Source organism: Phlebotomus papatasi, chromosome 1, assembly GCF_024763615.1.
Source record: "Phlebotomus papatasi isolate M1 chromosome 1, Ppap_2.1, whole genome shotgun sequence".
NCBI classification, from domain to species: domain Eukaryota; kingdom Metazoa; phylum Arthropoda; class Insecta; order Diptera; family Psychodidae; genus Phlebotomus; species Phlebotomus papatasi.
The window spans coordinates 89,534,470-89,559,905 of NC_077222.1; the positions used below are offsets into that span (position 1 = coordinate 89,534,470).

The window sequence follows — 25,436 nt, forward strand, 5'->3', positions numbered from 1 at the left end:
AAAAAATATTATAAATATATTTTTTTTTTAATTTTTGCGAATTTTAATCTTTTTTGTCTTTTTTGCTTTACTTTTTAATGTCAAATGTGGTTATTGTAGGAATCATGAAATTGTAATAATGGAAAGGGTTTACATTTAGCTTCTACTCAATCCCGGAAACCTCAGCAAAGACAAAAACCAAGTTCATTAAAGTCTCTCACTCGATTGGGGAAAAAGAATGACTTTGACTAATTTCCGCTGCGATCGCTAATGTCACTCCAAGGTTAGCAGAACTCAGCTGAAAATATATATTTTTTTCAGCTGATTTGAAAAGGCTTAGCATTTGGTGCTCGCTGGGGTATCACAACTGGGTTTTTGAAAATTCATGATCGTGTTGGTTCTTTCGTGAAATATCGAGAAAATTATAGATCATGTAAAATTATCAAGTAAAATGACGATATGAGTGACCAAAAAAGGTCACTCACTAATAGGCAATATTTTTTGTCATATTTGAAAAGTAAAATTCGATTTCTGGAAAAAAAATCTTGATAAAAGAAAAAAATTGTCTGTAAGAATTTTGAATTGGTCAAAATATCAATTCAATCGACCTTATTCAATCCATCTGAAAATCTTATTTATTTATTTATTTTTCTTAACTATTTTTTTCCTTTAACCTTGCGTTTTGCTAACAAAGTTTGATTTTTTTACTTACCACATTTAATGGAAAGATAACTGTCCATTTAACCGCATTCATCATTAAGAAAAAAACACTAATATTTTTTAACATATGTATTAACTAGACTTTGAACATGATTTCTGTACATTTTTTTATACATATGTTAATAAATTTAAATAAGATTTTCTCTCCTCTTTTTTATCTCTTTGTCTCAATAAATAAATTCTCTAGTAATTTCATTTAAAGTTTTTTTTTTCCTTTCAAGAATCTTTGTGTTGATTTGTGTGACTTTTAACTCACTACACTTTTGCTACCCTCGTCGCCTCCCACGAGCACCGAATTGATGGAGGAGCTGTCAGACTCCCCCTTGATCATGTTGTACTCCTTTACTCCATTCTGCCCTACCGGCACATAATGCTCTCCGATCTGAATCAACAGCAGTGTCCGATTGACATTGGAACGGAACTTGCTGTCCGGATGATTCGGCTGCCAGTAATGCCTGACAATGCCCACCATGCCCTCCTGAGGGCACCATTCACGCCACGATGAGCGACCACCACTCAATCGCATCTCCTCACTCGGCCACAGCACATCAATGCGCCGACCCAGGTTTAGGCAGTCATAGATCTAACACAGAAATTTAAAATTTCCAGTTAGTCTTTTTGCAAATTCAAAGAAAAATCTGCAGATTTTAGTTCTTTGGAATTGATTTGCTGAGTCTTTCCTGAATCGTGAGAATACAGAGACGACAAAGTTTTCAAGCAATTCGGAATGTCCGAATTCGAAATTTCGCCCGAAACTTGGTTTAGGAAGATCGAGTTCTGAGATATTAGCAGTAAGTTTTGAAGTTGGGATCATTTAAAATTTCAAATTTGTCTATTTCTTACAAAATAGTCGACAACATAAAATTCTTAAAAAGTTTTTAGGCAAAATCCATCCTTTTCTAGTAACTAACTATCCTTGTTTATAAAGGAAGCTCGTCTTTCTCAAATGTTCAACTTTCTTAGAATTGCTTTTAAAATTTTTCCTCATGATGCTTTAACGTAGTGGGTGCAAAGAGAAGTTGAATTTTATTCTCTAATAGTATCTTTGATAAAATATAAATGGACACAAAAAGTCGTTGATGTTCGAAAAATTCAAACTCAGTTTCGAATTTTCCAAAACAAAAACAAACCTAAATCATTCAGTTTGGATTAACAATGGATTTATTAACATGATTTTTTTCAAAGAAATATAACACAAAAAAAGAGATGGCAAAGCGTCCCAGTTGTGCGGAGTGTTCGAACTCACGAGAAAGAGCCATACATTATTATCTTTTCACGTGGTTTTTGGGGACATACCGCTTTCTACGGATTAACTTATTCATAAATATAGAAAAAAACATTCTGAAATAAGAAATTGCTTCAGAAAAGCAAGATTTAGAATATTTTGCATGAGTAACAAGGATACGAATAAATAAAAAATAAATCCGAGAAATGTAAATCACTTAGGGTAGCGGCATTACTTGTGGCCACTGTCTTTACTTATGGCCTCCCCGCAAAAAACTTTACAATGTCAAAAAATGATTTCAGAAAACCTCAAAATTAAAAATATTTGATGTGTTTTAATAGCAAATCACATTTTTTCGGTTTTCGGAATAATTTTCTGACAAAAATTGAGACATGGCCATAAGTAAAGACAGGCCACAAGTAATGCCGCCACCCTACGGGTATATTACCGATTCACTACTGATTACGTCCGATGCAGCTGGGTTGGAAATTTCAAGATCTCTCAAAAAAAATCCAAATTTAAGCAAATCGGCTGAAAAATACGCCCACCAAAATGGTTAAACTTTGATGGTCGAAAATTCGTTATCGAAACGGTTTTCGAACATAGGTGTCCAAGGACAAAATATTTACTTTGACTACTTCTAAAACATAATCGAAAATGAAAGAAAGCGTAGGAGCCGTTTTCGAAATATATCAAAAAAACATTGTTTCGGAAGAGAAGAAGGGAAGGGAGGAAAACGAAAAAAGACTGCACTAGATAATGTTGACTTATGGGGGGAAGGTCGTCGAAGACCGGAAGTCGATATCTCTCATCATTTGGTTTCTAGCTGTGTCACAATAAAAAAAAATGTGCTCTCTCTTTGAGTTCGAACAGTAATATTAAATCTAGTGATAAGTCTAAATGAGCTTATGGTAGGTGTGATTCTTTCATTGAAAATTCGGATTGCGGGCAAATTCGAAGTTCAGATCACTGAGAAAAAAAAAGAGGCTGCGATTAACTTTTTTTCTACTAACTTTAACACTTTTTGGGTGTAAAAATATATAAACATTTTTTAATGTTAATTTTACACCTTTTAAGGGTAAAATCAACATTAAAAAAGGGTAACGTTAACCCGTAATACACCTAAAAAGGGTAATATTTACACCGTTCTCGGATCAATACTGCAGGGTAAAATTAACATTTCCGGAATGTTATTTTAACATTTTCGGATGTCTCTCAGTGTTTTTAAATAGAAATATCTCGAGAACTAATATGCTGTCATTCACGTTTGATTTTTTAAAACTCGTCTACACAAAAAGATCTACAAAATGAACCTAAAAAGAGCGAAAAAGTATAATAGGATTTCGAGATAATTCAGAAAAACCGTATTTTTATACATTTTTCAATATATCTCAAGAACCGCTGACTTCTGAAAATTCGGCTCCTCATTTTCGACATCAGGAATGGTCCAAATGTATACCATGAAAATATGAATTCGGATCTGAGATGGTCACCAAACTTGGTGATTACAGAAGGTGTGATTATGAAAGAATCACACATAAAACTTCAAATGAATATTTGGGAGTATTTTCCGTATTAATTTTAGACAATTTTTCTTAAAGTTGCAATGTCGCCTTAGAAAAGCTTTCGGGAAAAAAAATGATTTTTTTGGGGAATTTTTGGAAGGAAATTTTCAAAAGAAGTTTTGAGACCTTAAAGAGCTTTTAATAATTAATTTTTGATCATTTTTCGAACATTTTCTTCCAGGAAAAGTCTTTTTGGTGTCTTTAACAAACTTTCAGCTTACGAAATTCGCTAGAAAAGAGCCTTTGAAAAACGTTTTAAGGATTTTTTGGAAACGTTTTAATAAATTCAAACAAATAATTTTTTAAACAAAAAATTAAATTTCTTTTCATCAATTTTCCTTAAAAAAAAAGCTTCCATTTACTTTTTAATCCGGGTAGTTCCCGGATACTTGAATTTCATTACACTGTGCAACGATGATTTTGTCCCTGGGTTCTCATGCTATTTTTCTATTGCTAGGGTCAAATGATTTACGAAAATACTTATCATTTTGATTTCATTTGGATTTTGCCCCTGGAATGTAGGCAAAACCGTTTTTGCCGTTTTTTGATACTTGGGTGCCTATATCTCCGATTCTGATGAACCGATTTATTTCTCACTAGGGAGTAATTTGTTCTCCTTTACATGCCCGATAAATCCTCTGAACAGATGAAGTTCGTACAACTGACACCAGAGGCGCCGTAGTCTCATAAATGTCAGAAAACATGGGAAAATCGAACTTTTTAGCAACTTTGATCAAAAATATTTCGAAAACTAGGACTGTCCCTAACAATCTGTTTTGTGGGTTTGATAGAGAATTTAATCAGCTACATTTTCGTCCATGTACAACTTTTCTCTCAGATTGTTTTTTAACCTCGATATTGAGGTTCAAACGAAAAACGAACACTCAGCCAACTAAATAAAACCTTCACAATTTCGAGTGTTATTGTTTCTTTTTCCTTGCAATTAAGCAGTACAAGCTTTTATTATATTATTTAATACTTAAATATCGATATTATGGTGATTTTTATATGATTTCTTCCAGAAAAAGTCTTTTTGGTGTCTTTAACAAATTTCAGCTTGCGAAATTCGCTAGAAAAGCATCGTTGAAAAACATTTTAAGGATTTTATTTGGAAACGATTTTGTCTTTCCAAATAAACTGAAACAATAATTTTTTAAACAGAAAAATTAAGTTCCTTTTCATCAATTTTCCTTTAAAGAAAAAGGGTTTCCATTCACTTTTTGATCCGGGAACTTGAACTTGAATTTCATTATTGTTTTTTATTCCTTCAAATGGGAATTCCCGCTGATTTCTAACAGTGTAGAAATAATTCAAAAATCGATTTTTCAACCACTCCTCAACTCATCCTTTTTTTCTCACAATTAAAATAGCAGAAAAAAAAACAATCAAATGGCGTAATAAATTATCGCTGAATCATTTCAAAACTACTAAATCTCCCAATTTTCTCATGATTTTTTTTTCTAGTAGCCGCGTCGCATCATTAAACTATTAAAAAATAAAGAACACGAATTATTGCACAACGCTCTCTCAGTCAGAGATTTCAGCAAATCTCTGCCAGATTTCACGATCTCTCTTAATTGCCCAATTTTTAGAGGTCAAAAGTCAACTCACCTCTCCGGCATCCACGATGATGACCTTCTTGTTGAGGGGAATATTGGCCGGAGGAGCAATATCCTCCCGCTCTGCACTTCTGCTGGACTCCCCGTACTTCTGCCTGGCCTCGCGTGACTCCACTGAAAGTGATTTTTTGCGACTGTTGCTCTTCCACGTGTTGAGATTTGCGCTCTTGGAATTGGAAGAGGCTCCACTGCAGAAATCCAGTGATTCCTGGTGCTTCAGGCAAGAGTTTGTGCTGCCCATGAGGATCTCCTTGCTGCAGACGTCACGCGTGCTGGATGAAGAAGAAGACGTGGCTGGCAGAGTTGCTCTGCGTTCCCTTTCGCTGATCCTCGATTGACTGGAGGCTCGTTTGGTGCCACTCCGGACGGCTTCTCGCTCCATATCGCGATCTCTGTTGAGAATTCCCGCCAGCAGGGTCGAGCTCGTGGGCTTTCCCATGCTGGCAAGACTTCCACGTGTCGTAGCTCCACTCACGGACAAATTCTGACTTCCATAGGCCAATGTTCCACCTCCTCCGGAACTTATTCCACCCACACCGCCAATTGTGGTGACGCTGTGAGGCACCTGGAGGAATTCCCAAAGGTTAACTCTAAGAATTAAGTCAGGAGCTGTGAGATTTTCCAAAAGATTCCCTAGTAGTTTCCCTACAAAGTTCTTTAGTGGTCCACTCGTAAGGAAAAATTGTTATTCCAAGAGAACTAAGAAGCAATACACTTGAATTCCGAATAAAAAATAATTATCGGTTTATAACCGGTTCATTACCGATTCAGATCAGCAACCGACTTCTTGTCAAGGAATCAAAGACCTTTCAAACGAAACCTCACTTGCCCAAATCGGTTGAGAAATACGCCTCCAGGAGCCTTTTTAATCTTCAACTTAAAAGAAAACAGGCTGACAAACATAGTACTTTAAACAAAGTACTTTTGCATCTTTTACTCTTTACCCGTTCTAAACTGATTTAAACCGATTCATAAATCATTCAAAAGATCCCCAAAATAGTTTCAAGAGGAATAAAATTGATTTTCGGAAAAAATTACTTATCGGTTTATAACCGATTTATTACCGGTTCACAACCGATTTATAAATCACTAAAAACCTTACGCAAAATATACCTCAGGAGTAATATAATCGAATTCGGAATAAATCTTAGTCTTCGGGTATGAACCGGGTCATTACCGGTTCAAAACCGATTGGAACCGCTTCAGTTTAATCGGAAATTCCAAGACCTTTCCAACGAGCCCAAACATGGCCCTTTCGGTTGATAAATGCGGTCTGTAATGTCTTTTTAATCTTTGACCTTGAAAAACTGTTAATAGGAATGATTCAACGGGATTTTCGTATAAGGACGAAATGTCCGCCTGGGTAATCTCTAAAACATATCCAAAAATGAAAAAAACAATCCCAAAAAAACATGGTTTTTGAGGGGAAGGGTAGGAGTGGTGGAAAATGAGGAGCACGTTAACGATCCTTGGATCGAGTTATGAGAATACACCCGAAGGTTCCAAGTCGCTAACTCTAACCGTTTGGGCTCTAGAGCTGGCGACAGTCAGACGCACAAAGAGCTTGACAGAGGGATTATATAACTCCTATATATATATATTTTAATATCATACTAAATGTGGTTATATTAGTAAAAAGATGTTCTTTTTTGAATCAAAATGTATCATATTATACTTATTTGAAGTTTATTAGCCGATGAACAATAAATATATTTTCATTTATGAAGAAAATTAATTAGTCTTTGCAAAATTATTCGATTCTTATTTTTCTATCACAAATGTTTGACAAATCTGAGTTGTCAACACTGTACCAGTCGGGTAAAAGTATCTACGTCACTGGCAGTTCGATTTGGCCCACCATATACTTGAAACATTTTGGGTGTAAAGTCCTTCTTTGTTGTTTATTATTAGAAAATATTCATTTTTAATTGTGGAAAATGAAGACTTTTACGAGAAAATTAACCGCTGCGCTGTGAAATTTGAATTGAGAGGACTGAGCGACGATTTTTGTAAAAAGAACTTTTGTAAAATCTTGACACGTATGTTAAAAAAATGGCTACCGAAGTGACTCGTGAAAGAATATTCTAGAAAAAAAAATATTGCTAAAACTCCCTTCAGGACCTTCAAGATAATTATTCTCATTGCTAATTTGTCAGCAAGTGAATGTTTCGTGAATTAATAAGTTTTTTAAAGGTGATTATGAGTTTTGTTGAAGAAAAGCAGTTCGAATTATCTGCTTCACATCCAGCCGGAAATTTTGACAAGCGTCCCGCGTAAATGGGGCAAACAACGCTTCTGTCTAAAGCCCAAAATAGACACAAGAATCGGCTTAGTGATCAGCCCGAAAAATGGGCTGTGTGGATATCAAGAGACGTCCGGCCCCTGCAAAAACTTTAAAGAAGAGAAAAAGAAGAAGCCCGAAAAATGAGGATTGGTGTCGATACACTCACGGATCAGCCCATAATTTGGAGGATCAGGCTGATCTTCTAAATTCATGAGGTCTAGTGAAGTTACGGAGATTAGGCGACATCAGCGCCAGTGCTGAAAATAAAAAGCTTCACTTTGGGTGTTTTTGGGTGCTTTTCGAAATGTCAATTGGGTGAAAAATTATGGAGAGTAATGCTACGCAATATCGTAAAATCTTAAAATGCATTAAAATTGGAGTAAAGAGAAGATCAGAGTGCCCCTTACTGTACGAAAAATCCATTGATGTTGCACTTAAGAAGTCTTTTAGCAATCAAAGTGTGGATATTTAATAGAAATTTATGCTGAAAACGCTAATCCTCGATACTAAATCCTCAGTGTATAATAGTTTGGACTGATCCTGTACCGTCAAATTTTACGAGTTGAGTATTCTCTAGGATCAGCCTGTGTCTATTTTCGGCATAAGACTTTTGGACATTCGAGTGCGACAGGAGAACCCTAAGGACTGGAAGTCTGTCGTGGCCGATCAGCTGGAATTCAGAAACCTGCAAAAGTTGGTCTATTCGACCGGATATTTCTTAAAGGTTGTGGTTTATTACAAGTTTATAAAAATAGCCGAAGGGTATTTAACTCTGCTTCTAAGGAATCTTCTAAGATACCAATACCCCAAGGTTCGAGAAATTGTGACGGTGGCGACCTCCCAATTTTTTCGAAGCGTGGTGATCTTGTGGTCACCATCAAAAACTAGTTCTGTGCGGTGGACACCGAAGCGACAGAGCACGATTCTCACATTCGCCACTCAAAGTTCGGTGTTTGCACTGGTACAACGTATAGGAGTCTGTATCGTACTTGTCTTATGGAAAATTTGTACAGCTTGACACAAGACGTTCCTGGGGAATTTGTTTCGGCTTCGTGTGTATCAAAATGACGCATTTTCTTCTTCTTCTTATTTTTAAAGTCTTTTGATCAGCTTAAATTGAGATAATTATTTGTTAAGTTTTCGTAATGAGTGATTGATCTGTAATGGACACAAGATACTAACCTGTGCATTGTAGTAGACACCCTGAATGTCCCCCATGTCACTGTCAATGGCACTTCCGCTGCTACATCCTTCCCTGCAGCGTTGCCTAACTCGACTCCACACATCGAAGATGAGATTTTTGATCTTCTTGACGCTCACAGAGCCACCTACAACACTGCAAAGCTGTTCATTGGTCTCAGCGTACGACGTGGTGAGCGGTGACACGTAGATGGGATACCCAATGGGCTGATCACAGGACGAATTGATGATATTCCTGAGAGCTTGTTTGGCATTTTGAATGCTTCCACGTTCAGGATTGCGATTTCGCAGGTAAATCAATTCTTGCTGTTGTCCAGCCCACAATCCCCTCACACATTCCCTATTGAGCTTAATCACCCGGAAACTGAGGTATCGTTTCGCCAAACGAATGACCCTGTACTCATCCGATCCATCTTCCATCACATGCCGCAAGGCCAGGAGATTGGGAACACCCTTGAGAACAGCATTCCTCCACAGAGGATCTGCCTCATGCGATATAACCAATTCCTGCGTGTGAATACTGATGGCCTTGTACAGTGCAGCCTTGTCCTCATAATCATCAGGATTTTGAAAATGATCCTGATGCAATTTCAGGGACATCCGGACAGCCGGAGCTACAACACTCTGCAGCAAATCCATATCTGCAAACACCCATTCATCCCGATGCGAAGTTATCCGGAAATCTCCCTTGAACAGCGCATGTAGGCCATGCAGGAAGAATTCCACTCCACTCGAGGAACTATGACTAGCCGTGGCGAGTGTGCGTCTAGCTAGGATTCCCAGGGCTAGACACAGAGACACCAGAGCTGAATCTTTGGTCTGCAAAAACCCACAAAAATGTCCAAATTGAGAATCTTGAAAAGCATCTTTCACTGTGAAATTTTATTCTCACCACAATATGTGATGGTTCCTCGTTGTTTTTCGAAGTCTCCTTGGACTCTTTGTGACTATTCATTTTATTGTTGTCCGAGAGACTAGAAAAAGTCATCAAGGATGAGTTAATGCATTTCAGTGAAGGCTATCGAATGACTTTACACATAAGTTAATGGAAATGGTAAAGAAATTGTAAATTGCAGAGATGATTAATGAGCTGAAAGTTTTCATTGGAATTATTGCCAGTAATACTTGCAAAAATCTTTCCCATAAATCTCTCATGTTATTAAACTTTAAGCGTGGTAATGTAAGGAATCACATTAAAAAATCATTTTTCAATGAGTAATTTAAAAAATCACAATGAGTAGCGTCAAAATGAAATTAGGAAGCGTGATTTTAAATTTTCAAACCGAAAAAAGCGCCAATTTACCGACGACAGCGCCACTGCGACTCAACTCAAAAACAAAAACTGACATTTCTGTTGCCAACTTCACACTGAACACGCCGAAGTGAGTTTCTTGTTTTCCCAAGTTTTATTCTTTCAATTAAAGCTGGAGGTAGATTATGTAAGTAGTGAACCCGTTGAATGATTCACTTGACAGATCAAAGTTAACATTTCACTCGCGAACCGCTAAAATGCGATTATGAAGGCGGTAAACGATTCACTTCACTCAGTTTTTTGAGGGTAGATTTTTCACCATCATTTGATGGGGTGAAACTGGAAGTGAATGTAATTTTTAGGACGAAAAATACATTGGAGAACTGAAAGTAAGACTTTTTCACATAACTAGTATATAATGTGACTCGAAATCATTGAGTTTATAAAGCATTTAACACAAAAAAATTGCCAAATTTTAATTTATCGCAACACTGTTTTCGTGACACGTATAGAATATATTCACTTCCGGACAAATAGAAAAGATTGACAAAATTTCTCACTCACGTTAACCAACGCTGCTCTCGGGTTTGTACACACTTTGTATTATTTTAACAAAAATTTCACTCCATTTTTGCTAAAAATATCGCGGAAAACTTTGAAAATTTGTGAAAAACTACATGACCACTGAACAAAAACAATGACTTGACGTCGTCGAATTCACTCTAGCAGTTTATCACCGCAACTGATTCACTCAATCATTCATAATCACTTTTCTAGCAGTTGTGAACGTGAGTGGTAAATCGTTCACTTGTGAACGTTCACGATTTTTACATAATCCACCCCCTGGAATACAATGCAATTCGTCACTTTTGGACACTTTGAGCCGATAATAACCAAAAAGCAGTCATGAAAAAAAACCAAAACAGTCAAAACAAAGAACCTCAAAAAGTGAAGCAAAGTTGAACTTACTTTTGTGACTGAGCTGCTGAAGATGGAACAGAGGATGCACCATTGGCATCCCTCTTCCTCTTCTGCTTGTAGCAATACTGTATCCAGCCCAAGTAGACGCTGCAGAAGCTATTTCTGGTGATACCTGCTGTTCGAAAATCGTAATCCTCATCCAAATTGTGATTGAATACTGGATCTAAATCCACATACTGTCGCTCAGTTGTGATCTGAAGAGCTTCCTGGATGGCCTGAGAATTTAGCCATTCATCTAGCTTTGGAGATTGAATGGTATAGTATATGATGCTCTGAAAGATCAAAAAACCACTGAAAACCTGTTCAAAAAGACAAATGTCTAAACGCAAACTCTCACTTTAACGTAATAGGTTATGAGAACCCGTCGGAATTCAAAGACTTGCAACGTTGCTACGGCAGAATTGTCTGAAATTGAGTATCCTTCGAGAATATACTGAGCTGCTACCACTTGCCAAGCCAACCAACGAGTTGAGAACATGGCATTAATGCTGAGGATGTAAGGAAGATGCCCAGGTGAGCAACAGCAACAGTCTGAAAATATATTATTTTAGGCTATATCCTCCTGCAAAAAAAATACATTTTTGGTCCTTCGAGCCGATTATCTAACCTCTATTCTCCTCAACACCCTCCGAGATCGCTTCTACTTCCCTCTGCTGACAATATGTGCCCCTAAATTCAAGGCCACGCATCTGGAACGTACACAGTCCATTCCCCAGTTCTATTATATGCACCAGACAATTGAGATAGTCCGATGCTAGCACAAAGCAATCTCCTTGGCTAACATTGCCCCATCTGCCCAAAAGCAAATCCCCACACAGCGAATGCTGAAGGGATCTTGTTAAATGCTCATAGAAGATACTATTGAGATTATTGTCATCTGATCCCAAATCCCGTTCCAACTGTGAACTGAGGCGGGTATTTGAATGATCGATGCGTCGAGTGTTGTAATCTCGTTCCCAGAATTTGATTGGTCTCACATATGACGTCAGGAAGATTGCACTACCAAGGAAGGGATTTAAGGGAGTAGACAGAACCGCACTGATACCCGCCTGAAGGAATAGCATCGCCGAATGGGGAACACTAAAGGGCTGGGCAAAGGCATGAAAAGCCGAACCCCAAGTTATCTGCCATGGAGCGATGTAAGTCACAATGAATTGCACCTAAACAGAAAAAGTGAACTTCAGTGGAAAGAGTTTATCGAAATGTGACGTTATGTACCTTAAGGAGAAAATCGCAAGTCTTCTTGTACAGAATGGAAACGAAGAAGTAGTTGATGAGAAAAGTCTCACTTGATGCGATATAGTCCAAGCGAAAAAACAATACAGTAAAGATGAGGATCAAATACTGACTTCCAGGATCTGAGAAAGAACTTCGAACACCTGAAAAAGAAGTTACGTAAAAGACTGTTTTCTTTTCGAAATACCCTCAAAACTCACATTTAAGTCCACACATGACCACTAAAATAGTTCCCAGGCCTATGCCAAACTTTCCCACGATCCTCATGGAATCCGAGGTAAGAGCACTGAGGAAGACAATTGGATACAGTACATTTCTCTCCAGCATGCACAAGTACACCACAAGTTGCTCAAACCACATCACTTCGGCCGCACCACGCGGCTCAAACTGCCCAAATTCGCGCTGCCTGAGAATTGGCAGTGACATGCAGAGCCATGGCCAGTGCTTCCTCATTTGCGGCACTAAATAGTGCAGCAACAATCCTAATATACCAGCTATTCTATGGAGGACGGTATTGAGGTCCGGCTGAAGTACGGTGAACACTGTGCTACAGTGAAGACCGAGGTAGATGACGGCCAGAACGCAGCACACGAGCAGATCGTGCTTCAGACGTGCATTCACCGTGCTCTGCATCTTTTTAGGCAACGGATCCACTAATTCTCCCTCCGTCACCACATTTGGCTGCCCCGTTGACGATGACACTACCGTTGGCTGGGGTGGATGAGTATCCATGCTATTTACATCAGTCTTATTGTCGTTAGTGCTTACATCCTCCCTAGTAGGGCTTCCCGCTACAAGACAGAAAAGATCCATGTGGAATCCTCCATTTTGAAAACTTGGAACTGAATCAAGTGAAGTGAAGTTCACTTCAATTTGGATGCAATTCGAAGTTCGAACACCTTTAGGGCCCATTTATAGCTATGTATTACGCCGATGTAATACACCGGCGTATTACGCCGACGTAATACACCGGCGTATTACGCCGACGTAATACAACGTTGTATTACGCCGACGTAATATAACGTTGTATTACGTCGGCGTAATACACCGGCGTATTACGTCGGCGTAATACATCGGCGTATTACGTCATCGTAATACAACGTTGTATTACGTCGGCGTAATACATCGGCGTATTACGTCGGCGTAATACAACGTTGTATTACGTCGGCGTAATACATAGCTATAAATGGGTACTTAACGTCGGAAAAATTCTTGATGACCTAAAGGAGATTCGAACCCGGAACACTTGCATCATAGAGCGAGGACTCTACCACTTGATCCATAGAGTGCCTTGGAAACAATAACCTCATACAAAGTCATCAACTTACGGCTTTCTGCCGGTGCTTCTCCTCCACTACTGCAGTTAGACTCGCTGGTGGATGGTTTCTTAGTTTCAGTCACACTCTCATGCTCATCCTCTTCAGAATGCAACTGAATGCTGGACTTTATAAGTAGCCAGATGTACGTCAAGTCACTGGCTGTGCGTGACAAATGATAGGCAATGGGAATGAGGAGGGCACAGAAGATTGAGAACATGACATGTTGAGTGCCCTGTGGCTCAATCAAACCCCCATAGGCCGGCCCGTAGAGAATCACGCAGGCCAGGATGGACTTGAGAACGGCAAAGAAGGCAGCTGTCAAATTGGATACAGCATTTCCACCGAATACATGCATTTCCACCTGCTCCAGGAAGTACATGAGGAAGGTATTGATTTGCGGAAAGAGGCCCAAACTAAACAGGATGGGAAAGGCAAGAAGGACAATAGAGAGGATATATTCGACCATTTGGTAGAATTCACGCGAATGCAGAGTGACACCGAAGAGATCAAGATGAGATGATGATGATGGTGACAACTCCTGGGCCATATGATGGGCCCCTATGAGTAGAATGGTGCAGAGGCAAAAATAGATAGGACGGGAATAGGAAACTGTCTTGTTGAAACCATGAATTGGCGAGGCTGCATCCGGTTGAACGCTCTTGATCAGCGAATACTGACTTCCGGCAATCACGAAGCAAAAGATAAAGGCAAAGATGTCCTCGTAGAAACCAAGATGAAGAACCAGTGCACCCAAGACACTCACCAGAAATGTCAAAACAGTAGCTAAGACAACTTGACACCATGATGTGTCCCTGTCAAAGAGTGCCAGCAACTGCAGTCTATCCATGTGAATTTTGAAGGTATGCTTACCCACAAAATTCAACGAAAATTTGTAGTACTTTGGCATAGGTTTGAGTTTAGTATTGTCCAGATAGAATCGGCTCATCTCACCAAAAGTGTCATCATTGAGCTCAACTCTTCCAATACTCAAGATGGCCGCCTGAACTGACGGACGACTAGAGAGGGACTTGTCGAAACCATGCGGAATGGATGATGAATCCATAAAATCGTGCATGGAAAGAGAATTTGAAATGGAAATCACTGGATTTTCGCAAATTGTTCCACTGTCAAATCCCATCTCTCGCTGATTTCCACTGAAATTCGTTTCACTTCCTGTACTCCTTCCGCCTCCTCCCATCGAATTGTCAAATGACTTTTGTCTTCTCTCGCGCGACCTCTTAACTTTCGGTTGTGTTGCATGATGATGGAATCCTCCATCGAGATTTCTTGGTCGGAAATTTGATAGATTAGCCATAGGATACTCCAACTGTTGCCCATACATCATCATATGGTAGTCCGATCGGGAGTTGAAGAACGTCAAAATTGGCGTTTGTCCTCCTGAAACGTCCACCGGAGCCGTTGGACGTCTTATCACCCCACGACTATGTGTTATCAGTGGATATTCATCGACTCCAGCACTCATTCTTCTGCCCATCTTCGGTATCGCTCCGAGATTTCTTCCTGCTGCCGTTGAACTTGCTGGGGCACTTCGATCTTCTTCAGCCGTTGAGATCTCCGGACTTCGACTAAACTCTCGAGCGCCATCGTCAGTCTCAGTTGTAACATCAACACTTATGTTGTTTGCATCCATGCTAAAGTCAAACCAGATGGGATTCTTCGGCTTCTCCCGGGACGTTGTTAGCAGCATATCCTTCGAACTAGCACTAGCTTCCTCCCAGTCACTGAACGGACTACTTTTGCTCCCGTCTTTGCTTGATTGCTCAAATCGTACGTTTCCACGCGAAAACGACGCGTCTTCCTTCTTACTTTCGCCTTTGAGGCTGCCGTTGTTACCCTTACGATGACGCATCCCAGAACCTTTTTCCTCCACATTCTCAATGGATATCCTATGGAACTCTAGAAGCGGCGACCTCGAACCATTGTTCTCGGTATCAGAATCCGTTGACTGCGCTTGAATCCTCTCAATGTCCGATTCACTTTCCGTTGTCGTTGAGTGACCTTCTTGGACATTCTTCGCCTCCTCTTCGTCCGTTGGCTTCTTCTCCTCCTGACCAAGTTCTCTTTTATCTTCCTCCTCGGGTTCATTGTCCTCCGTATCACTGCTGCTGCTATCGAATCCCGAAGCAGGCCGCATGTGAGCCTCATCAGCTTGCTCCGCGATCGGATACACCAACTGTTCGGCCTTTGGATCCTTCGGACAGAGATTGAGATGAGGATTTCTCGACAAGCTTTTGCTAGGTGGTGGAAGAACTACATGATGGGGATTCCTCAGTGGTTGTCCCCCGATGACTTCAACGCTATTGGGCTGAGGGGGAATGTAGGGAGCCAGAGGATGAGGGGAAGATTCAATAGCTGCACTCTTAATCCTCCGTACACTAATCACAGAACTAGGCAGAACTTTAACCTTTGACGATCCAGCAATGGGCAACTGAATGGCTGACATCGTTGAATTGGAATCTCGTCTCATCTGAGCATTTGGATGATGATGCATCAGATAGACTTTGCCACTCAAATCAGCTGCTGAGATGTTCTCAATAGCAAGTTCTGACTTTGTTGTGTAATCATTCTCCAGGCACAGATACGAAGCTAAATTCTGCAGTTGTCCTCCGTGTGTGGAAATATAGCAGTTATTGGGATGGATACAACCTAGGGACATGTTAGACATATTCTTCCTGGCTGTTTTGCTGTTATCTGTGCTTCTATGCCTCTGTAACTTCACCGGAGACACTTCACGTTCGTTGTCCGATCCATCCAGGCGAACCTCTTGAGAATCCAAGGACCCCTGACGCTGGATGAAGGCTCTGGGTTCAGGGGCCTCCTTGATCTCTTCGGTATCAGCTTTAGCATCTGCCGAATCAAAAGATTTCGACGGTGCAAGTTTTTCGGGGCCGTAAGAGGAAGTGGGACAAACATCGGCACTATGTGCCACTACAACGGAACTTTGGAGGACACTACTGTTGTAGAGACCGATGCTCTCGTTCGATTCCGAGCTGTTCTTCCGGTGGACGTCTACTTTGAAATCTGAAAGAGAAGGTCTAGTTACCAAATAAGAATCTAAAAAGATTCTTATAGGTAAGCAGTGGGGATCGCAATGGCGGCAGAAAAGACTGCTGGGTCTTGGGCGGATAGATTCCTGGCTTGACTCACTTGAGAGCACGGAAGGAACGTTTACACTACGGAACCGCGCTCCAGGGCGATCTACAATTGATCTCGCAGGGTTTAGTAACACGGAATACAACAACAATTTAAAATGATGTTAGCACTAGCTTCTCCCGTTTCTCCCCAAGGGTTGAACTCCCCATTGGTACTTAAATTGACATAATAGATGCCTCTTGCAGCGGCGCTGATTTCTCCTAAGAGCGTTCCTAGTGTTAGCCTATGAGTTACCCCTTCGGGAGGGACATCGTAAAGAGCATTAGCATTGAGAGTTAGTTCATATTGAACCGTCGTAGGGAATAGATCGTTAGGAGGAACGCTAAGGGTTCTGGAGAAACCTCTGGCGGCTAAGGCGCAATTGCTATAATTTAAGAGCTCCGCCCTTACAGATCCTCTGATGGATCTAACTATTATAACATTGTAATAAATATTCCGATACAATTAATAATAGTAAAGAGTAAATGACATTTCAGGTCCAAAGACTCTCCTTTGGAATTAACCAGCAAAGTTACAAAGCACAATACAAGATTATATAAAACTGTTAAAACTTTTAAGACTATGAAACATATGAGAACAAAAGATCTTAAAATAACATTAGAACTTTCTAGAACATTCATAGTTCTCAAGACTGACACTAGGGGCGCTTTAGGTGTAAAAACAATTTTCATAAGATATAACCTTAAATATCTGTACTGTCGAACCATTTAAGTGTTCAATTTGAGAGAAAGAATTAAAATGTTTAAAATAAATTCTTATTTTTTAGAAGGAATTTCCAAAGCATTCCAACAGTGTAACCTTAGAATATTCCAAAGAGATCCTAGTCAGTTAATTTACTCTTTCTATTTACGATCGAAATAAATGACTTGACAAAAACTTACAAAAACAAAAGTAATAAAAAAAATTTAATAGTACCACATGATTCACAAAGAATGAATTTCATTTAGTTCTAGAACAAAAAGAATTATTTACAGTCTCAAAACGACGCAATAAAAAAAGAACTTCTAGAGAGGAAGTGTTATATGGGTTTCATTCAATTCAGTAATTGGAAATGATTTAAGTCTCTATAGATTAAAATCTTGATAACACAAAGCAATCACTCCACTTGCACATGATATTATTAATAAATTATACATTTTGATAATTGAAGACAAATTAAACATCATAAAAAATAGTTTCAATTGCATACTGATTTTTCATTTATTCAGAGCGTCATTAATATTTCAAAATTGATTAATTTTATTGAAAGTAGCGGAAAAAGATGAATATTTTCTTTGCATAGTGTTAAAAAGTAATAAAGAATGAACTAGTTCAGTGATCTCAATTCTAAAATCATTTATTTTAGTATTTTAATTTAATTGTTTTAGAATTGTAATTCAGGAAATTATCAATTCTTGTCCTAAACATCATTGTGCCAAAGCGTTAAATTTTTCTAATTAATTGTTTTGAGTTAACAAAACCCATCGAATTCCTTGAAATTTTCATTGTCCTTTGTTTCAGGTAAGGAGCTCAGTAGTTTCATAATTTAGAGATCAAGAACAAAATTTCAAAAGACAATGACAAGATCAAGATTTCTTTTCAAAAATTTCATTTTCAAGATGTCAAAAAATCACAAGTGAAAGAATTCTTAATGTGACGTAAATGGATTTGTGGAACTTGAGGTGTCTTAGCTTAGTAGAATAAGATGGGGTAATTCGGAATCATGTATATTTTGGAATTTGAGATTTTCTCACTGTTTCAGATGGTTAAATAGGCAAAGAAAACAACGAGGAAGTACAAGAATTTACATTCAAGAGTAGGGTAATTTGGAGGTATTTATTTGGAACCATTTATAATTTGGGACATTTGAGACTTTCTCATTGTTTCAGATGAGCAAAGAGAAAACAAAGACCGCGAAATAGAAGAAAAAGGCGATTAAGAAGAACAGAAACAGCTTTTCTTCCTTTTGAATTTCTAAAACGGTGAGAAAATCTCAAATGTCCAAAATTGTAAATGGTTCCGAATTACCCCATTTTACTCTACTTCCGCGTTGTTTTTTTTCCTTTTTAAATCTAAAACTGTTAGGAAATCTCCATGTTCTAAATTAGACATGATTCCAAATTACCTCATTTTACCTTTAATTGGTGCCAAAGTGTCATGCTCTCAAATAAAGCAAAAGGCCTCAATTTTGATATTAAACCACAAAACCCGAAAAAACGGTAAATGGCAAAACTTTGGTATCTTAATTCTGAAATCAAAAAATCAAAATTTTGATGCCAAACGTAACAGGTGCCATTGAATATTGATATCCAAGATATTTAGAGATATTCAGTCCTAGAACCAATATTTCAAGACTTCAAATGTAAAATTTTTTGGTTTCTTGAAGTAATATCAATGATTTCCCAGAAGTTTTTGAAATTATCAAAATTAATTTTACTGTTAATGAAAGAAGATTTCTTTAAGATGGGACCCCAAAAAGAAAAATCGCGTAAAAATTATTCATTTCAGCATGAAATTTAATCTAAATGGGGAAATGTCATTTCAATTTGTTTTTATGCCAAAAAATAGAGATTTCCAAGATGATCTCTTTTCTTCCAAATGCTGGCTTCAATTCTGAGACCAAGATCAAAATTAAAATTTCAAACTGTCAAGTATATCCAAAAGGAAAGTTTCAGATTCTAACGCGATGGATTTTTGGAACATAAAATATCTTTAGCAAAAATCTTAGATTTCAGGATTTTCCATACCTAACATCAGTGCAGCAAAAGTTGCCAAAATTTTGTACAAAAATTGAGAATATTGATTTTTATATCAATAAATAAATAAATTTGACGTCTTTAAATCGTAAAATGTTGGTTTTGGAAATCTTAAAATCCACATAGTTTGTATCTTGGATTTTAAAATTCCAAAACATTTGACAGATTTCACATCTTAAAATTTTTGCTATTGATTTTGGTCTCAGAATCCAGGCAAATATCTTATGGAAAATTTTTATAAAGAACAATCTATCTAAAACTCATGAACTTGGTAGTGTAATAACCCCAAGTAACTTCGTAATACCTTTTGAAAATAAAGAATATCAGCTAAAAAAATCAATAAACCAAAGAATTTTAGTAATTGATATAACGAATGCAATTGATATAGCAATTAATTTAAAATTTTGACCAAGGGCTTAAGTTCCGAATAAGTTCCACAGTCAAGTGGAGACACTCCTGTTAGAACTTGAAAAGTATCTCTGCTACAAATCGTGAGATATTTTCGTAAAAATGAAGCATTTTGACGTAATTTTATCAAACTCAAACATAGTCCCGTAACACCCGTGACAATTTAATTAAAGGTAAGTTAATTCCTTATTTTGATCAAAACCAGTTGTTCCAATTTATAGAAACAAATTGACAAAGTTCTCGTCAAAATCACCGTTCAAAAATATTTTGAAAAATAAGTTTTGAAAGGATTTTTTTTTAAAGAAAAATGCCTTCAAATGTACGACCTCTACACAATTTTTCAAAAACTGCCTTTTTTTAAAATTATGTCGTTTCCGTCTACAATGAACTTTCCTATTCATAGCTGGAGTTTGGTTCTCGAAAAAGTGTCTCGGATAAAAGATAAGTGAAATTCTATTTGCACAAAAAAGTAGTAGATGTTCAAAGAATTCAAATTAAGTTTCGAATCCCCAATATAGGGATAAGTGGTTGAAAATGATAATAATGATTTTTTTTTTAATCTTCAAACTTAATTTTCGCACACACTGCAGAAATCTTAAAGATATCTGACGAAATTATTTGACAGAAAGTGAGCAAGTTCATGAAAAGGACATTTATTTCCCGTCAAATAATTTCGTCAGATATCTTTAAGATTTCTGCAGAAAATATTTACACCTCTGCCGAAAATCTGCCGAGAAATCTGTAGATATTCCTACGAATTTTATTTGGGCTTGGGACAAAATTCGTCAGAAATTTTTGCAGGTTTTCTGACGAATCCTGGTGCATACTCTGACGAATTTCTGTAGATATTTTGCCGATTTTCTGTAGGTTTTTTTCTACATTCCAGACTTTCCAGACAGCTGTGTCTGAAAAGATGGAATATTTTCCATTGAATTTTGTTTGTTTAAAACGTTTAATCGTGTTAAGCAGAGCATACCATTTTCTTTGTAACTTCTACAGTGTCTTGATAAATCAACAATATTTTTGTTGAGACAATGGAGACTATGCAGATTTCCTATGCAGAAATTCTGTCGAGAATCTGCAGATTTTCGGAAGAATTTCTGCCGAAAATCTACAAATTTTCTACGCAGAAATTCTGCCGAAAATCTACAGAATTTCTCTAAATGTACTAGAATATACCGTTACAATTCAAAAAACCTCCGAGTAAAATCGGCAAGTAGAGCGATGATTTGACGGGTTTTGTGTAACTCGTCGGTTTAAACGTTCAAACTTTTAATGGGTTTTTGAGTAAGTTCCCCGTCAAATCATTGCTCTACCTGCCGATTTTACTCGGAGGTTTTTTTTAATTTTAACGGTATATTCTAGTACATTCAGAGAAAATCTGCAGATTCTCGGCAGAATTTCTCCCTAGAAAATCTGCATAACCTCCATTACTTCACAAAAATATTGTTGATTTATGAAGAAACTGTAGAAGTTATAAAGAAAATTGTATGCTCTGCTTAACAAGCATTACCGAGTACACATTTTAGATAAGTAAAGAAACTGCGAGCAAAAATACTAATTTCTTAAAAATCGCCAATCGAATGATACAAAAACACGAAATTTTGGTCGACACTCTGTTTAAAGTTTTCACTTCACTTTTCTCTACTTGTAACACGGCGTCGCAGAATTCTTTATTTTATATAAACACCGTGATATCACAAAAAATAACTATTGAATTTTGCAAACTTCAGTGAAAAATTTTTCCATCTCTTCTGACACATCTTGTCTGGAAAGTCTGGAATGTAGAAAAAATCTACAGAAAATCGGCAGAATATCTACAGAAATTCGTCAGAGATTCGTCAGAAAATCTGCCGAAATATTCTGACGAATTTTGTCCCAAGCCCAAATAAAATTCGTAAGAATATCTACAGATATTATCTGCAGATATTCTGTAGAGGTGTAGATTTTCTCTACAGAAATCTTAAAGATATCTGCAGATATTATTTGACGGGTCTCTCTGATATACCTTCGAATCGGTAAAGGAAAAATCTCAACCGGAGAGAGCTCTCAAACCGGGAAAGTTATTATTGAAAGAGAGGAATGTGTAAACGTATATGCAAAAATAAATTTCTTTTTCACTTTTATGCAACTCGTCGTTGGAGTAAATTTTCGAACTTCCACTGGGTTTTTAGGTAAATTCTTAATAAACCTTCGAATCGAATCGGTAAAGTATAAACTAAACCTCAACAGGGGAGAGTTCTCAAATCGAGAAGGTTATTAACTGAACGTAAGGAATAAAATTGCCCTATTTTTTCTATTTTGCGATAACTAGATCCAGACATTTTTTGCAATTAATCTTGAAAATAACTTGAAAAATTTCCTTCATATTTTAAATACAACTAATTTTTTCCGGGGCACATTTATAAATTGCGCAAGAAAATGCCTAGAAACTGAGTTTTTGCACTAAAATGGAATAGTTTTGAGCTAAAATGCAGGTTACACAATTGATTAACTAAAGATTTTTTAGGGTTAAAAGCAAAAAAAGGTTCTAGAGAGCATATTTCTGAATCAATTAGGATAAATTTGGATTCATTTGAACAGTCTTATTGGAAAAGCGTGTTCCAGTTCGAAACCGGTAATGAACTGATCGAACCGGTAAATTGATTTTTTCATCGAAAAAATCAAATTTACGAATCGGTTCGAAATTTACGTATCGGATCGAATCGGTTATCAACCGGAAAATATAGAAACAACATAAAATCTATCTGAAAAGCTTCGCGAACTGTGGTAATAGGATAATTTTTAAATCATTCGAGCAGTCCGCGAAATGCCACGCACATTTTTTTTCTAAATTAATAATATTTCTCATAGTCGAATAGACGGAATAGACTCAATTAGTAGAGCAAATTCTCTGATTGTTCTTTTATTCTTCGAAAATGCTGAATAGCAGAAAATAAAACAACTCGACCTAAAGCTAAAGACTCTTGCTAGCTCAAATTTCCTCTTTTGAATTTCTCGGAAGTAAACTTCCGACTAAATATAGAATTTCCTGCAGAATTGCAAGAGGTTTTTCCCTTGAAAAACAGCCCTCCAAAAAAACTTATCTTTCGAATGAATGATATCTTGGTCTTTTTCTTCTGCCCACCTCCAAGGACAATCAACCGGGAAGTGTATCTGGGCAAGAAAGTCTCTCAAGTGAGTCAGAGATGGATTGCACAAAACGTGTGACTGAATTTTTATTGAATTTTGCATTTTGCAACAATGGAAGCCCAAAAATAAAAGAAACTCTCGGAATATTTTTCTTTTGAATGAATTAAAAATTAGAGAAACTCTCAAAAGACTTATCTACGGCTTTCTCTCTCTCTCTCGGGGCTTTGGAAGTTGCTTGTGTCCTTGTCCCCATTTCCCCCCCAAAACCTCGGCTTTTCAATGGGTTTTACTTGGTTGGAAAAGAAGAGACTTACCTATTGTACTGGCAATTTGTTCTGGATAATCAACGGAAAATGCACTGTTTGCACAACTCTGGTCATCACTTTGATTCTCAATGGACACCCTGGAGGACAAATCATTGCCCAGCACCTGCATCTCTATGCCCACATCCTCGTCCTTCATCCTGGAAGAGAATTTCACGGGGATTGGTGGTCAGGGAAGGGCTTCCGGAAGCAAAAAAGGAAGAAGCAAGAGACTTACTGGAGAATCTTGCAGGGACTCGCAATGCTGGAATTGCGATTGAGGTCGGACGTTGCCTGAGCTTTGTCGTACATCCCATGCAAGGCCATGTTGATGATCTTGAGCACCGTGACCAGGAAGGCCACGGAGATGCTGTAGAGAGCCCATGTGGTCACAGTTGCAGTGAAATACTGCGGAAAAAGAGACGCGCAATTCGCATTTGTTTTCCTTCTTGAACTGTCAAAATTATGGGGGTGCGCGTATCTTGTTTTTTTGGGGAGAAATTCATCTTCCGGACCCATCCCTGCCCACATGGGTGCCCCACAATACTCACAATGTACGTGACGAGGGGTGTACAGAGGAGGAAGAGGAAGAGATAGAGGTGGATGGCGTTGCAGGAGACTTTCTGGTGCGGATCGTAGAACCATCCACCAGTTAGTGATGCCCAAACACCCTGTCGCAGTATCTCCAACGTCTGTGATCCCATTCTAATCACTCACCAACACTACACCGTCCACATTTTTTCACAATTCAACACACTATTTGCACTTTTTCCACCCTTTTTCCACGATTTTCATCCCTTCTTTTGTGCACAATATTTTTTTTCTCATTGCCAGCTGATTTTGCGATGTTTTCACTGACATTTGCGATGTTTCTACCATGGATTTTTCGGGCTGCCCGATTGGCAATGCGGAAATTTTCGAAATTTCGAAATTAGAGCGAAATTTAAAATTCAAATGAAATTTATGCGTTTCTGATTTTCTATGACTTGAAAATAGACACAAAATCATTTGAAAGGATGTAAAAATCGTTAAAATGGACAAGGTTCATAAATATTATCTTAATAAATAAAATACAGAATTATTCTATACAAAGATTTTGAATCCCTCTGAAAAAAGGGTCCCAGGAGAAATTTCCCTATTGTTCTTTGGCAAAATTTAAGAAACCCAGTGAATTTTCACCCAAAATTCTCGTACACTTTAAGTTTCCCAAAAAAATCACAAGGAATTCTTAATGAATTTTCAGTCTTGGAAAATTCGTTAGTCTCTTAGGGAATTACTAGAGAATTCCTAAAGAAATTTCTGTGGGTTATTTCCTCTGGAATTCCTTGGGATTTGCCCCAGAAATCTGCAAGAATTCCCTTATTGGAAATTTGAGGAGAATCGATTAACTGAAGAAATTACCCTTCTGGGATGTGTAAATTTCCCAACGAGATCACAAAAATTTCCATTACAATTAGAATTAGAATTAGAATTCTCGCGAAATTCCCAAATAATTCCTTGAAAATTTTCCACTGATTGTTTCCTTTGATATATTCCTTAGGATTTTCAACATACATTTTATTATTTGTGTTAGGAATTTTGTTCTAGAAATCCCTGAAGATTGCACCCATTGGAATACATTAAATTACCTCACTTTTAGAGGTAGAAATTTCCTATGGAGATCGCGGGTATTTCCCAAGTTCATTTTCAGCTTCAGAAAAATCGGTAAATTCCTAGAGAAATTTTGGTGATATCTGGTGGAAATTTCCTCAGGTAATTTTCTAAAAGAATTCCCTAAACTTTCCTACAGAACATTCTATGTTGAATTCGAGAATTTTCTCTTAGTATTCTCCAAATATTTTCTACCATAAGAATTTAAATGGAATCAGTATTGAAATGTTCATGGTAAGAATGAATTTTCGGTCTGATGAGATGTAGATGTACCCAATGTAGCAGATAGTGGACGGAAAAATAGACCTCTCTTGATTTTCACTCTTTAATTCTTCACAATTGTAAAGGTCTATTTTTCCGTCCACTATCTGTTCATGGTAAATTATGGGAATTTATTAAGAAAGTCACTAAGGATTTAAATGGAAAATACACCTCTTATTTCCATTTATACATTTCAAAATTTGCAAACAAATAAAACAACGGAAAATATTAATGAAAATGAAAAAAATATCACAGAAATAGAAGTTCTTAAAAATTTCTAAAAAATGCTGGAAAATTTTCCATTTGGACAATAAATTGTGAAAAATTATAAAATAATACAGAAATTAGATATCTTGCAAAGTGAGAATGAATTTATGAGCCCTAAAGATTCTAA

The 25,436-nt window shown here is 37.5% G+C and overlaps 1 protein-coding gene across 1 annotated transcript; it reads right to left on the reverse strand.

Moving 5' to 3' along the window:
- Window positions 1-753: 753 nt before the first annotated feature.
- On the reverse strand, window positions 754-24,005 carry LOC129809652 (protein pecanex). The gene is made up of 13 exons (XM_055859650.1): window positions 23,683-24,005; window positions 23,370-23,539; window positions 23,144-23,292; window positions 13,390-16,422; window positions 12,262-12,852; window positions 12,044-12,204; window positions 11,433-11,985; window positions 11,163-11,356; window positions 10,814-11,097; window positions 9,485-9,566; window positions 8,575-9,411; window positions 5,101-5,673; window positions 754-1,282 (listed from the first exon to the last, which is right to left on the reverse strand). The coding sequence occupies exons 1-13, from the start codon at window positions 23,833-23,835 to the stop codon at window positions 947-949; spliced, it is 7,116 nt and encodes a 2,371-aa protein (XP_055715625.1). The 5' UTR covers window positions 23,836-24,005; the 3' UTR covers window positions 754-946.
- Between the last annotated feature and the right edge of the window lie 1,431 nt (window positions 24,006-25,436).